The 13,603-nt window shown below is 53.3% G+C and overlaps 1 protein-coding gene across 2 annotated transcripts in view; it reads right to left on the bottom strand.

Annotated features, from left to right (window-relative positions):
- Positions 1 to 9,721, bottom strand: part of LOC147204394 (mannosyl-oligosaccharide 1,2-alpha-mannosidase IA) — a 46,833-nt gene extending 37,112 nt beyond the window's left edge. For both annotated transcript variants that reach the window (XR_015101282.1, XM_086114586.1), the window contains exon 1: positions 8,340 to 9,721. Coding sequence is in view for 1 of the 2 variants with exons in the window: in XM_086114586.1 (XP_085970712.1) it covers positions 8,340 to 8,924 (585 nt within the window). In the remaining variant the exon portion in view is untranslated. The remainder of the gene's footprint in view (positions 1 to 8,339) is intronic.
- Positions 9,722 to 13,603: the final 3,882 nt, after the last annotated feature.

Raw genomic sequence — 13,603 nt, 5'->3', positions numbered from 1 at the left:
CGCCGTTTGGCACTGCGGTTATGCCGCAACTTGAAGTTCAAAGACGAGCCGGGCCAGACGACCCTCTTCCACGCCGTACCTACGACGTGTACCGGGCAAATCCATTACGCGGTCGGACCGCAAGTCCGCCGCCGGTCTCTCTGACTTCTTCACGTGCGCCGAGGCAGAAGCCAAATGAAAAAGCTCAAAACGGCCAGACGGACGTGATGAAAGTTGCCATCGGAACGCCGGAGAGGCGGCGCGGGCATCGACGGGGGCAGGCCCGGCGCCGCATCCTCACCGGCTCAGCTTGCTTCCGTCCGCCAGTTGGACCGACGTGAAAGAAAACCATCCGTCTCTCTCCTTGCCGCCGCCCCCACCGACAAGACCTCGGGCGGATGAAAGCGACCGGGCAAGACGGCGATATGGAGAAGGGCAAGACGGGAAGAAAGGACACGGCAAGTGATGTGAAATCGTGCGCAATTGGATCGGAGAGGAGCGCGCACGCGCTTGCTCCATCGTGTCGCCTGCTCATGAATTATTCATGTCAGCCGTGATGATGTAGCAGGGGGGGGGGGGGGGGGGTCAGCAGCCCACTTCCACATATGTGAACACCAAGTCACGATTTCTCCACATCACGAGACAATTTGTCAGAATAAAAAAAATAAAAACTCCAGAATTGCTCCCTCCATCTGAGGCTTTGGTTTCTCATTTGTCAGTCCGGATTGTCATTGGCTGGTTTCACAGTGACAATAACACAAAGACTTTTTTTTTTTTTATGTATTTTTTAATTCTAAAGGCCTATCAGACAAGATTGTTGTTTTTCGTAGAACACAGCCAGCAACAGGGAAGAGGTCAGTTTAAAAATGGTCAGTTGAAAAGTCAACCAGCGAGCGTCAGAGGCAATTTCCCGCTCATCTCATCTGGTCGGGGTTGTCGGTGATCTTTCCACCGCCGTTTGCGGCCTTGTTTTCGCCCACTCCCGAGTTGATCTGGCATTAAAAAAATCCCCTGCGGGACCGGCAGTGAAGCCGCCGCGGCGGGATGAGAACCGCAGAGCCGCAAACGCAGCGGCGCGCCGTCACACGCGCTAAAGGTTAGCGCCGCTTTGTGCCATACCGGCGGGAAACGTGACATTTGCGAAAATCCCGCCAGACTCTCGAGGAGTGGCATTTATCCGGGTCACAGACGGAGGACGGCGCTTGGCGGGCAACCCGGTTCTTTCCTCCGGCTTGTTAGCCTACCGACTTGGCCGGTATGGACCAGAAATTCCTCCTTGTGCGCTTGAGGAAAACCTTTGCGGTCTCGGACGCTTCCACGACATGCCAGCGTCACCCGGCCGCTTTCTTCGGATCACTTTCTATTTCGGTCCTTCACATTGGTCGCAATCTATTCCTTCAGTCACCATCTCGGTCCGGTGGGAACGTTTGGGAGATTCGCCGTCACGTGGAGGACAAAGGCAAGAGGGATCGCTAAAGAACAAGATTGCTATTACGTGTGCTGGCTAGCGCGTGCTTCCCTTCAAAAGACAAAATTTGCTTTCAGCTTGCGCTGAGGTTTTGTTTTTTTTCTGGCCCCTTCCGTGATGTTTGCTCAGCGGCAAAGTCTGCGTTGTTCCTTTCCACACCGGGTAAGCGCAGCGAGCCAAAGGGTGCTAGCAAAGCAGAGGAAAGGGGGGGGGGGGGAGAAGGGCTGTTGCCAAGGCAACCCGGAATCCAAGTCGACACGGAACCAAGCTGACGCAGGACTGGATGATTTTTGAAAACAAAAAAATTCCAAATACTCCACACGGTCACATGGAGACGCAAGTCAGTACGTGCCGGAAATTCCTGCAGATCTCAATTCTTGGGCCACGCTTGGACGTTTTTCCTTTGGAAGAAAACCACTTGCTTTGTCGTTTGCAACACGACACGGTCACCCCCCCCCCCAAACACAAGAAGACGGGAAATTGTCGTCACGTGTCGGACTCGGCCATCAAATGCCAGAAATTCCAGGCTGACACCCCACGAGAAGCCGAATCGTGACGTGACGCGCCGTCTTCTCTCCGTTATTGTCTGGAGAGCGAAGCTAATTTGCGGCATCCAAAGACCGCGGCTACCGACGCCGGGAAGGCCAAAGCGAGCGGCCCCCCCCCCGAGGCGCCTCGTCGATAACGGCGATCCGTCGCTCCGCCTCCGACTCACCGATGACAAATGCGACCTTTTGGGTGGCTGGCTTTCAGGCTTGCACTTGAGCGCGCCGGCGTCGCCCCCCGCCCCCCCCCCCCCCCCCCCGCCTGGCAAGGTGTCCTTGACCCCCTACCCCGCCCCAATGGATGTTTTTGAACAAAAAATACGGAATGGCACTCTAGCCAACACCCCAACCCCCGTTAGCGCCTCCCCGCCAACAGAAGAGCGTTGAAGAGGTTGGCCTAGATGCAAGACCCCCCCCGCCCCCCTCGCCGGCGGGTCCGTACTGCTCTGCTTTTATGGCTGCCTAATTGGTCAGAAAACAACATGCATGCTTGCGCTAAATGGGCAAAGGGGGGCGGGGCGGCTCTGGCCCTCTGTGCCTTTCTCACTTCTTCAATGGCGCCTTGTGATTTTTCCCGGACGTGGGTTCTTGGCGAGGCTCGAGCACGACGGCGGGTCCCCGGTCCAGCGCAAGTGGCTGTGCTGCGACAGAAAGTGAGAGACAAACTCCAAGTCGATTGACTTCTCGGAGGCCCCGCCGACGACCTTTTTAACGCAGGCCGTCTTTGGGCGTCTCCGGCGGATTCTGGGCTGCGCTCGAGCGCGCCGGCGGGGGCGGAGGCAACTGGGGCATGTGATTTCCGTGTTGTGACACCAGACCGCAAGGACTTTTGTGAAGCCATTGACCTCCAATCAAGGAAGAACCCCTTTGCGGGCATTGCCTTTGGACTCGTCTCTCGACTTTGAGGCGGCAAGCGAGCACGCCGCCGAGTCCTGGTCGACACCCGAGACGGATTTTCTTCCGTCTCGGGCGTCCGACCGAAGACAAATTTACGAGCGCCTCTTTGCCGTCTCGGGATCCCTCTCGGGTCGGAGGCCGCACTCAAGAACGCTCCCGTGCTTGAGCGCGCCTGTGAGGCGGGTTCCGAATCCTGCTCCGGCCTGCGGTCGGTTGACCTTTGACCTCCAATGGAAGGAGTCGCGGCGGCTTGAAATGCGGTCGCCCCGGTTTCTTTTTTCGGAAAGACTTTTGACTTTGGAGTTGTAGGCGGCGCTCCAGCTGCTTGAGTCGTCGCGCAACGGTCCGGATGACGACGACGGCGGCGCCGTGACGACGCGACCGCGAGCTCCAATATGGTCGCCTCCCCCAAAACAAAGCCACACCGCTCCCCGAGCGCGTCTTTTCCTTCTTTCGGCACCAGCCAGAAAGTAGCCGTGAATTATCCGAGTGCTTACGAAGGAGGTTTCGGTCATCGTCGGGTGTATTAGCTCGTTATTACAGCAATTAGGCGGCTCATCAAAGGCTGGCGGCGAGCGCTCGTTAGCGGGCCGAAAGGATCTCTTCCTTCAAGGTCGGACGGCCGATCGTGGAACGAGGACGCGTTCGCTCGCGGCCCCGGAGGTCTTTCGACGCCATTAATGAGAGCGCGCAAACTGTTGATTGAGCATCGATCCGATCGGACGCTTCGGTGGCTCGCGGGACACGTTATTAGCGACTCCGGACTCATTATTAGCTACACGCGCTGCAGCTAATTAAGCTTTGGCTTTGGGTTGGTTTTTGCTTCGTTTCTGTTTTCTCGACTGGTTCTGGGCCCGGCGCGATCACGCCGACCGTGCCCCGAGGAGTCTGGCGTGATGATTGCGCAACAATGGAGGAAGAAACCCTCGAGGCCACATTGCGCCACATCAGCTTCTCGGCCACTCGGGCGCACGCCGCCACGCTCGTGTGTCGCTGCGCTTTTCGCATGGCTTTTGGGTTTTTTTAACACTGTCAGCCTTGCCTCTCCAGAGCCAGCGCCGTACTTTTCTTTCGGCTTCGAGGCAGTGCTCGGGCATGCCGCAGTTGCGACTGTGCTGTGGTTTTGGTTTTCTTGTCATGGGGAGTCGGGACTTTTCACTTGGGCTCGAAGCGCCGCTCAAGCATGACGCCGTGTCCGGCCAGCTGGTTCTTTTCCAACTACAATTTGGTTGCCCTTGTTCGTTTTATTTTATTTATTTATTTATTGGGGGGGGGGGGGGGGAATGTATGAAGGCACTGTCAATTGGGAATTTCTCCATTGCGAGACTAATAAAGGTTTTTCTTATCTTATCTTATCTTATCTTATCAAGTTGGAGGTAGCAGCGGAGCACGGCGCCAGGCTGTATGACGACGACCACCGTTGACCTCACCCGGTGGAAGAAGCCATTGAGCAAGCCCGATTGCGGGTTCTCACGTCCTCTCTCGTGTTCTCGGTCCCGCCGGAGCACGCTGCGATGGCCCCACAGTGCCTTCTTCATCACCGCAAAGCGAGGAAAAAGGGAAACACACATTTGGCTTCGGCTTCGCCCAAAGGCTGGAACGCAATCAAACGTGTTGTTTCAGAGCGCAATGGCGAGCCTTCAGACATGAGGGCGGGGGGCGGGGGGCGGGGGGGGGGCGGGATTAGCTGGTCTACGCACAATGACCCCATTATGTCAGCAGGAGCAGACCCCCCCCCCCCTGAGAGAAATTGGCTTTTGCGTGGAACTTATTGCAACATTACGGCACAGAGGGGGGGGGGCTGATGAAATCTGAGCTGCACCTACATGCCTCGGAACAGACTTTCTTTGCCTTTTTTTTTTTTGGAGGAATATATGGAAAGGAAAAAAAAAACCTTCAGGCTAGAATTGCAAAGATGTGGGGGGGGGGGTGCGAGTTGTAACAATCACACTGCTGGGGCTCGATTTCAAACGAGAAAGTTTGAGGGAGAAATGTGGATTTTATCGTTGGGAGGAAACAAAGGGAAGAACATCTGCCACGCATTTTGCAGGCCTCATCATTAGGAAAAAGCTGCAAGCTGCTTACGTTACGCAACGCTTTCAACCCCCCGACCGATGGAAGACGTGGAGGGGGAAAACAACAAAAAAAAAACAAACGTGTTTTTTCATCTCGCAGAGGAAGTTGACTTTGCCGGGCGTTTTTTTTTGCGTTCTCAACACAAACGCGCACTGAGCAAACAACCCCCAGAAAGGACGACTGGGCGGCCACAGCAACATTTTGGGGCTGAAGAGGCTCCCGATGGAGTCCGACTCGCCTTTTTTTCTTTAGCTTTTGAATGCCATCAAAGAAGGAAAAGTGCGACGCTCACCGTCCAACAGGAAGCAAAAATTGCAGCCTGAGCGCTTCACTCCTTCATTGGATCAAAGTAACACAAACTAGAGTCAAGAAATAAAATTCATATTGGATTCATAATACATTTTTTTTGGGGGGGGGGGGGGTCATATTAGCAGGTAACTTCAAATTTGAACCGGATCACGTAAGGATGTTTTGAAATGAGTTACTGGAGGACAAAGAGGGGGGGGATTGGGGTGAAAAGTGCTGCGTAGGCAGGAGGGAAAAAAAAAAAAAAAAAAAGAAATAAGATAAGGCAACACCCGCGTACTTCCTTTTCCTGTCCCAATGTCACCCACCAACGAACGCCTCAGGAAACGGGCCGCCCGCAATGCGAAAGGAGCTGCGACTGGGACGCTGCTTCTTGCGTTGGCTTCAGGTCCAAATTTTAAAAAAATAAAATAAAATAATTGAATTGTAATGAGAAAGAGAGAGATAAAAAAAAAACTGGGGAAAAAAAAAGGTGGAAATGACATGAATCATACAAACATGAACGGAATTATCCAGTTGGCATTTCAGGGGTGAAAATGTCTTCCTTTGTGAGCGTTTTGAGGACTTTTGGGATCGGCACTGTGCAAACAAACAACCCGAAGGCGCTTATTTGCGTATGCGCGTTTGCTTCCAACGAGTGGCAAACTTTGACCCGCGGCCGTCCTCCTCCTTCTTCTTGCATCCCCTTCACATTTCCGCCGGCACGCGGCGGGGGGAGCCCACGACGCCGTCAAACGACAAGTCCGCACTTTTGTTGACGCTTGCGCACTCCTCTGCCGAGTCACGTTCGGAAACCCAAAGAGGACTCGCCGTGCGTCGGGGCAGAAAAGGCAAAATGGGAAGCGTCGCCATCCCCAAATGAAAATGAAAAGCGTTGCGGGCAGCCTTCAATCTGCTCACCGCAACATTCTGCCATCAGAAAGAAGGAAACGATCAGGGAAAGCTCCAAGACGGGAGACGTTTGCTTCTTAGGGTGCCCGATTTGAAGATTTTTAAGTGGCCCAACAACAAAAAAAATAAAGGACACCACAGTATGAGACCTTTCAACTTAGTAGAGTACGCGGGCGCTAATTCAAATAAAACAGGCGATCGCCTTAGATGGACACCAAAATGAGCCAAAATAAAACTTCAAACGTTGGCTCCAAACTAAAATTTCCAAATGGAAGTAAGCGGCGCGTCTTTGAAAAGGGGCTGAAATCCCCCGCCCCCGACAAAATAAAAAAGAAATAAATAAATCACTTTAGCCTCAGATGACCGCAGCCGCCGGCGGCCGAATGAAAAACGTGTGCAGAGCTCAGCTTGATGGGCAAAGTCACGCTGACATTTTATGTGCAAAGTAAGCTAGCTACAGAGAGGTCGGCGCACGCGAGGAACGGGGGGGAGCGGTGAGGGCGACCCACCGCCATCCGCCGACACCTCCGCCATCACGCTGGCCTGTCCCCGCCGGCCTCCAGTGGCATGTGTCGCACCGGGGGGGGGGGGGGGGGGTCAGGCGGAGAAAGCCGAGTTTTATCCGAGTCGCAGGGCTACACGCCGGCCAATAGCGGCCCTCAAACCGGCACCCTCCCTCCGCCCTGCCAAAACTCCCCCACCCCCCCTCCCTCCGGCAACAAAAAAAAAAAAAAACAGCCTCTCGCTCGGCCTTCGCTCGGCGCAGATATCGAGTCATTCGGGGTCGAGTTCTGCCTCCACTCAGCGGTCGAGCGGTTGTTTACCCGGCCAAAGGTCGGCGGGCGGTTCGATCGGCAGCCATCGCGAGCACGTCAAAGCGTCCGACCGAAGCCTCGGTCGCTTGGGATGCCGCGTCATCGGTGGCCGAATGAGGGAACGGCGTCAGGCGCTCTGAGCGCGCGAGCTCCAAAAGCGGCACGCGAGCGACAGCCCGTTTAGCATCGACACGGGGATAAGTCTCGCAAACTGCCCGTGCGCTTCTCTGGGCCCGATGATAGGCGGGAACACTTGAAGGGGGGGTCGCTTGAGGTACGGTCCAGATCCAGTAATTAGCCCCTGGGCTGCGGGGGAACCTTTTGTCCGGTTTCCAAAGCCCGCCCCGGTGCGGAAGGGGTCCGCTTCAGCTCGAAGGTTACTCATCAACACCATCCATCCATCCATTTTCCGAACCGCTTGATCCTCACTAGGGTCGCGGGGGGTGCCGGAGCCTATCCCAGCCGTCTTCGGGCAGTAGGCGGGGACACCCTGAATCAGTTGCCAGCCAATCGCAGGGCACACAGAGACGAACAACCATTCACGCCCACATTCACACCTAGGGACAATTTAGAGCGTCCAATCAGCCTGACATGCATGTTTTTGGAATGTGGGAGGAAACCGGAGCACCCGGAGAAAACCCACGCAGGCCCGGGGAGAACATGCAAACTCCACACAGGGAGGCCGGAGCTGGAATCGAACCCGGTACCTCTGCACTGTGAAGCCGACGTGCTAACCGCTGGACTACCGGGCCGCCTCATCAACACCAATCGACTGGAAACCAAAGGGAAGAAATTCTGGGCGCCCGTCCTTGGCTTTCTATTGCCCAAAGAGATGCGGGTTGTTTGGGCGACAGGTAACCAGTCAAGACATTTGGAGAGTATCAGAGACCCGATGCAAGGTAGAAAACTGGAGCAGGAGGGGCCGCCGAAAAGCCAAAGCTCTGATCGGAACAGCGATCCGTGATCTGGACTTGGCGCTTCGGCCGAAGTTTGGCCGCCGCCCGTCGCCCGTCGGGTATGGAGGCATTCTGCCGGGAGTGCCGGCAACTCTGATCGTTGGGTGGCAAGAATTCAGTGTCGCTTCTAAGAATCAGACCTTGACGGGTCCCCCCCCCCTCTAAAAACAACGCGGCGACGAATAGCGGTGGTGATTTTTCCTTTGGGAGGCTGGACGCATGAGCAACAGTCCGTGGCGATCGTCGGCAGCGTCGGTTCTCTGGCAACTCCGAGATCGGACGCGCGACAGAACTTCGAGTAGTTTGCGAGCCGCGAATAGCACAAAAGACAGTTTGCGTTTTGAGAATTGACAGAGAGGAAAAAAAACATCCGATAGCCTTGAAAACTCAAAACGTCGGCTCTCACCTCTTTGACTTTGTCGCGCCGCTCCTCGGTCTTGAGGTCCGCAGGCTTGCCGCCGTCCCTCCCGAGGGGCGGCTTCCGCAGACACCTCCGGAACTTCTCGTAGGCAAAGGCGGCAGCCGACTCGGGCGAGGAAGCTTTCTCCGACGCCAAAGGCGGATCCTCCCGCGCCTTCCCGCCGGCCAGACGTTCCTCGGCGGCCTCGTAGGACGGCGGCGTCTTTCGAGCGAGTCCTTTCAGCCTGGCCAGGCCCGCTCCCGCTCCCGCTCCGCCGGTGCCGCCGGGCACCGGCGCGACTCCGCTCCCCCCCTTGGTGGAGGTCAGCCCTCGCGGGCGCTCCGAGTCGCGGGATTTCTTGGGGCGCTCGTCGGCGTCGTTTTCCGCCGCACCCGAACCCGCCGCCGTGGCCGGCTGGCTCTCGCTCTTGTTCAGGAAGATGCGCTTCAGCCTCACCGAGTCTGGCAGGAAGAAGAGCGCCCCGAAGCAAAGGGTGACGAGGCCCGACAGGAAGAGCAAGAAGACGAACTTTTGTGACAGACGAAGGCCCATGCCCGACGCGGAGACGCCGGGCAACTTTCGGAACACCATCTGGGACCACGACTGCTTCCCCTTCTTCTGTTCGGCAGTCTTTCAGATAGGTCGGGGGGGGGGGGGGGGCGGCGGCGGTTCTCCCCACACAGCTGGTTGGCAGTGCACAAGGCCTGGCTTCCAGGCAACACTTGAGCTTTTTTAGCAATGAGCTGGCAACACAAGTCCGCCGCCCCGGGCTCTCTTTAGTGACGGGCTGCAGCGTCTCTGGTGCATGCTCCGCTCTCGGCTTGTTGTTTTGTTTTTTTTTTTTTCCCCCCCTCTAATAAAACGCAAGCAGAGGAGACGTGGACAAAGTTGTGTGCAGATGCATGATGCGCGCACGCGCACGGCTGTCAATAACAAAGCCTGATCGGTGAATAATCCCTTGACGACGACATGAATGCAGCGGTACCATCCGAGCTCAGAAAAAGGGGCGGGGGGGGGGTCGGGGGGTGGGCTGACTACTCCTCCTCAACGAGCCGCTCTTCGCCCCGCTTCTCCGGCGTCAGCACGCCGCGGCCGAGCGGTTGGGAGCGGACGGGATGACCGAAGAAAGCCCGCTGGGTTTTTTTTTTTTTTTTTTACGTTATCCGCCTCGACAAACGACAAGAACAAAAAAAAAAAAAAAAAACAAAAGCGGAGAGGGGGAAAAAAAGGGAAAATCTCAAAACGCCACCGCTGGGTCTCCGGGGAAAGAGGCGGGGGAGGCGCCGCTGCTCGTAGCCGTCGAGCCCAAGCCTCGCTCGGCTCTCCGGCGTCGTGTGTGCCGCCGCGGAGGTCCGCTTGGAGGATGTGGAGCAACCGCACTGGACGAGCTCAGGTAGTGCGACAGAGAGAGCGAGAGGAGAAGGCGGCGGGGGGGGCTTCGAGCCCACCCTTACTCCTCCCTTACTCGGTGATCCAGTGGGATGTTCGGATGCCTTTGATGGATTCACGCGGCGGCTTATCACAACACGGCCGGGGAAGAAGAGGAGGAGGAGGAGGAGGCGGTGGTGGTGGCTTTGATTCAGCATCTCGAGCCGCTTTTCGACTGGAAGGAGGATACAAATACAGTCAAAGCTCGCTTTTCAAACGTCTCTGTGCTCGACCAAATCGGGTTTCGACCAAAAATTTCGGGGGTTTTATGTCTCGGAATACGACCGAAAATCGATTCTCGACCAAACTGAGCGCACTTGAATGCGCCACTTGACTCCTCTCGCCGTGTAGCGTTCCGTTGTGAGCAGACGTGTCCATAAAGATTTTTTTTTTTTTTTTTTAAAGAGCGTGGTTTGGGTTTTCGAACAGCCTCCTGGAAGGGATTATGGTCAAAAACCAAGGTAGGACTGTACATGTTCAGAAACAATGAAGTAAGATGAGAATGTAGGTTCCGTTTCACACCAATAATTGGAGCTAATTCGATTGGACCAACTGGAAAAAAAATGCCACTGCAAAACTTCGAATTGAATATGTGCGATTCGGACCAAAGCAACTCATTTGACGCCAATCAAAAGACTTACATTAGCTAAAAAAACAAACGTCTCAACATCTCGTCATCCCACTCATCACCCTTCCTTCCTTTTCTTTCATTCGGCGGACAACTGCTTAGCACGTCAACCTCACGGTGTCGAGGTCGTCGCGGGTTCGATTCCGGCTGCGGCCTTCCTTTGCGGAGTTTGTATCTTCTCCCTGTGGCCGCGTGGGTTTTCTCCGGGTACTCTGGCTTCCTCCCACATGAGGATGGCTAGGATAGGCTCCGGCATGCCCGGAACCCTGCGGAGGATGAAGCGGCTCGGAAAACGGATGGATTCCAAACAGCTTTGTACTGGAAACCAGTTGTCACTGAGATTCGTTAAAAAAAAAAAAAGCACTTTCTATGAACCCCGCTTCTTTTTTTTTTTTTTTTTCCAGTGTAAGTGAGAGAGCGTCGTGAGCGCGTACAGTCGAGACGGTCTGACTTGCTTCCTCGAAACAATGATTCATTATGTCACATTTGCGTAATGCCATTAGTCACACAGCCTTCAGCAGGTCACAAGGATGGAAAGCACTCACAAATGAACGAGAATAAATACACTTGTTTGACTTCATTGAGAGCCCCCCCCCCACCACCACGAGGGCACCGGCATCTATTTGCTGTTGTTATTTCTTGACAGATTTGGCTGCGTCCGTCCGCGTATGCTGAAGTCTTTTGAAAAGGCAGTTGGACTTGCAGGCACATCGAGTTCTTCCTGGAAATAAAGGCTGCGGTCAGAGATGTTGGGGGCCCAATTTAATCCTGGGACATTTTGGAGGATCGCAGTTTGTTTGGACAACAGCAACCGCGGTGGGGCCCACAGACCCGTGGTCACTCTCCAATGTCGGATTGACTGTATCAAAGACACGCAACAAATTGTTTTTGTCACCGTCAGGTGCACATGACATGATAATTGTTTTTTTCACTTCCACTTTTTCACTTCCTGTCGGATGATCACAGCAGCAAACAGGTGTGTCCGTTCAAGGCTTTGGTGCAGGGGTTCTCAATTTTGGGGGGGGATTCTGGAGAGTAACATTTCAAAAATACCTCATGATCCTGACAACCTTCTTCGGATGGTCAAATTCATTTTTTTTTGGCCTTAATATTTTGTCAGGAAGCTGGCCACCTCCGCTAAAATCAACTATGTCCTTCAAGTTAAACAGATCATCGAATTCTACTTTTGCAATGAAATTCCAAAGATACCGTACACTAAAATAATCAGTATTTGATTTCTTGCGTCTGCGTACACAATAGGAAATGCCATAGATGAGCTAACGAAATAGCATCTACGAGGCAGCGTGTCTGAACGAAAAGAGTGCATCAACACATGCAGACCGACAATTCCCACCGGCATACATTCTTTATCCTCTGCATAAAATCACGAATATTACTGGAGCTTATTAAGTCACAATCGTCGTGAAACCATCCATCCATTCATTTTCCTCACGAGTCACCCTGAACAGGGTCGCATGGGGGTGCCGGAGCCTATCCCAGCTGTCTTTGGGCGCAAGGCGGACGACACCCCTAAACTGGTCGCATGTCTGCCGTAGGACACACACACACACACACAGACAAACAACCCCTCACACCGTCACCGAGCGGGAACCGATCCCACGCTGCCCGCGAACAAGTCAGGCGAGCGTCCCATTAGATGACACACACCGTCAGCAGTTTTGAAAGCCAAGAGGAAAAATTTAAAAAAAGATGCTATTTTCTGTTCGGAATCGGATGCTTGTACTTTTACCCAAGTACCTCTTTCAGGTACCGAGCAGATGGCATAGGTTGTCCTCTACGTGGCGCCCTCGTCCTATCTCACGGTGCACTTTGGAAAGCAGAGAACTGAAACAGGAAAAATATCGTTTTCGGTACTTTCAACAACGCGGCTGAAGAGGCATCAATTAGTGGCGCACATTCGAGGATTCCAGGGGTGCATGGAAATGAGAGTGCAAAGAGCAAACGGCCCGTAAAACTAATGCATTGTAGCGCCATGCCGCAGGCTGTTTTGGACTGCGGGTGCACAGCGCCATCTGCAGGCCTATTTAGGCATTAGCGAGCAAAGGAAACAACCGTTCTCTCCTGCGACGTTTCCAAAAGCTTTTTAATTTCACGCTGACCTTTTTTATCGTCGGCCCTGGGATTCTTAAAAGCAAAGACGAGATAGCAGCGCTGATGAAGTTGGAGAATCCAGTCACCGATTACTTTGAAGCGGCTGTGAGAGAAGCCGCCGGATCCAAAGGAATACAACTTCGTTCGTGGCATGTTCCACATTGTGAGGCGTCATCATATCTGTCCGCGGCAAACAATCTTACTTTCGTGGAAAGTCTGCCGACACAAAACATGTCAGTGTGACTCGGACTTAAACACGAAGCGAAGCATTCTCCTCACTAAGCTCTTTTGGCAGCACTGACAAAACATTTCAACAAGGCATAACAATTCCCAATATTGCAAACGCCACAAAAAAAAAGCAGGCTTTCCATTTTCAAACGATCATTGGGCTACTCATGTGGTCCTTGGCAGCTACGCGTCGGCGACGCAAACCTTTTCGGGACAACAAAGGTCATTAGAGAGTCACTTTTTTTCCATTCATTTTACACAGTGTTATTCTATTGTACAACAACCGTAGAATAACATAAAGTGTAAGCTTATGTTAAATTATTATTTTCATTTAATAAATTGAGCATTATATTCTTTTGTGTAACATAAAAGAATATAAAGTTACCTAGGTTATATTCCGTTTAAGAATTGCTTCAACAAGTTTATGTTGATATTGTCTGATTGGCTGAAGGAAACCAGGAAGTGTTTGAGTTACCGGAAGGAGGTGTGTTTTCGTTCGTTCGGGGGCTCGGGGGGCAGACGTTGAAAAATAAAAGCCGCGTTCAAAGGATTCCACCTCTCCTTTTTGCCCATTCGTAAAGTAGCGCTATCCACTCGAGACCTACGAACCCCTCAACTTACAAAAGTAACAAACTACAGGGATCCCTCGCTACTTCGCGGATTCAGTGCATCGCGGATTTTTTCAAACGTATTTTTTTTAAAAAACTGGGGGTTTTTTACATATACAGTACATGGAGGAGTGTATGTGTTGCTTTATGTGACTCGCTGCTGTTTTGCAGCTTCTCGCGGACCGTTTGCGGGCTTTAAAAAAATATATACAGTATATATACAGTATATATATATATTTGGGGGTTTTTTGGGATGAAAAAAAAAG

This window comes from Hippocampus guttulatus, chromosome 6 (assembly GCF_054856545.1).
Source record: "Hippocampus guttulatus isolate MCC_2025c chromosome 6, RoL_Hgut_1.0, whole genome shotgun sequence".
Lineage (NCBI taxonomy): Eukaryota > Metazoa > Chordata > Actinopteri > Syngnathiformes > Syngnathidae > Hippocampus > Hippocampus guttulatus.
This window is presented reverse-complemented; position numbering and strand designations above follow the sequence as displayed.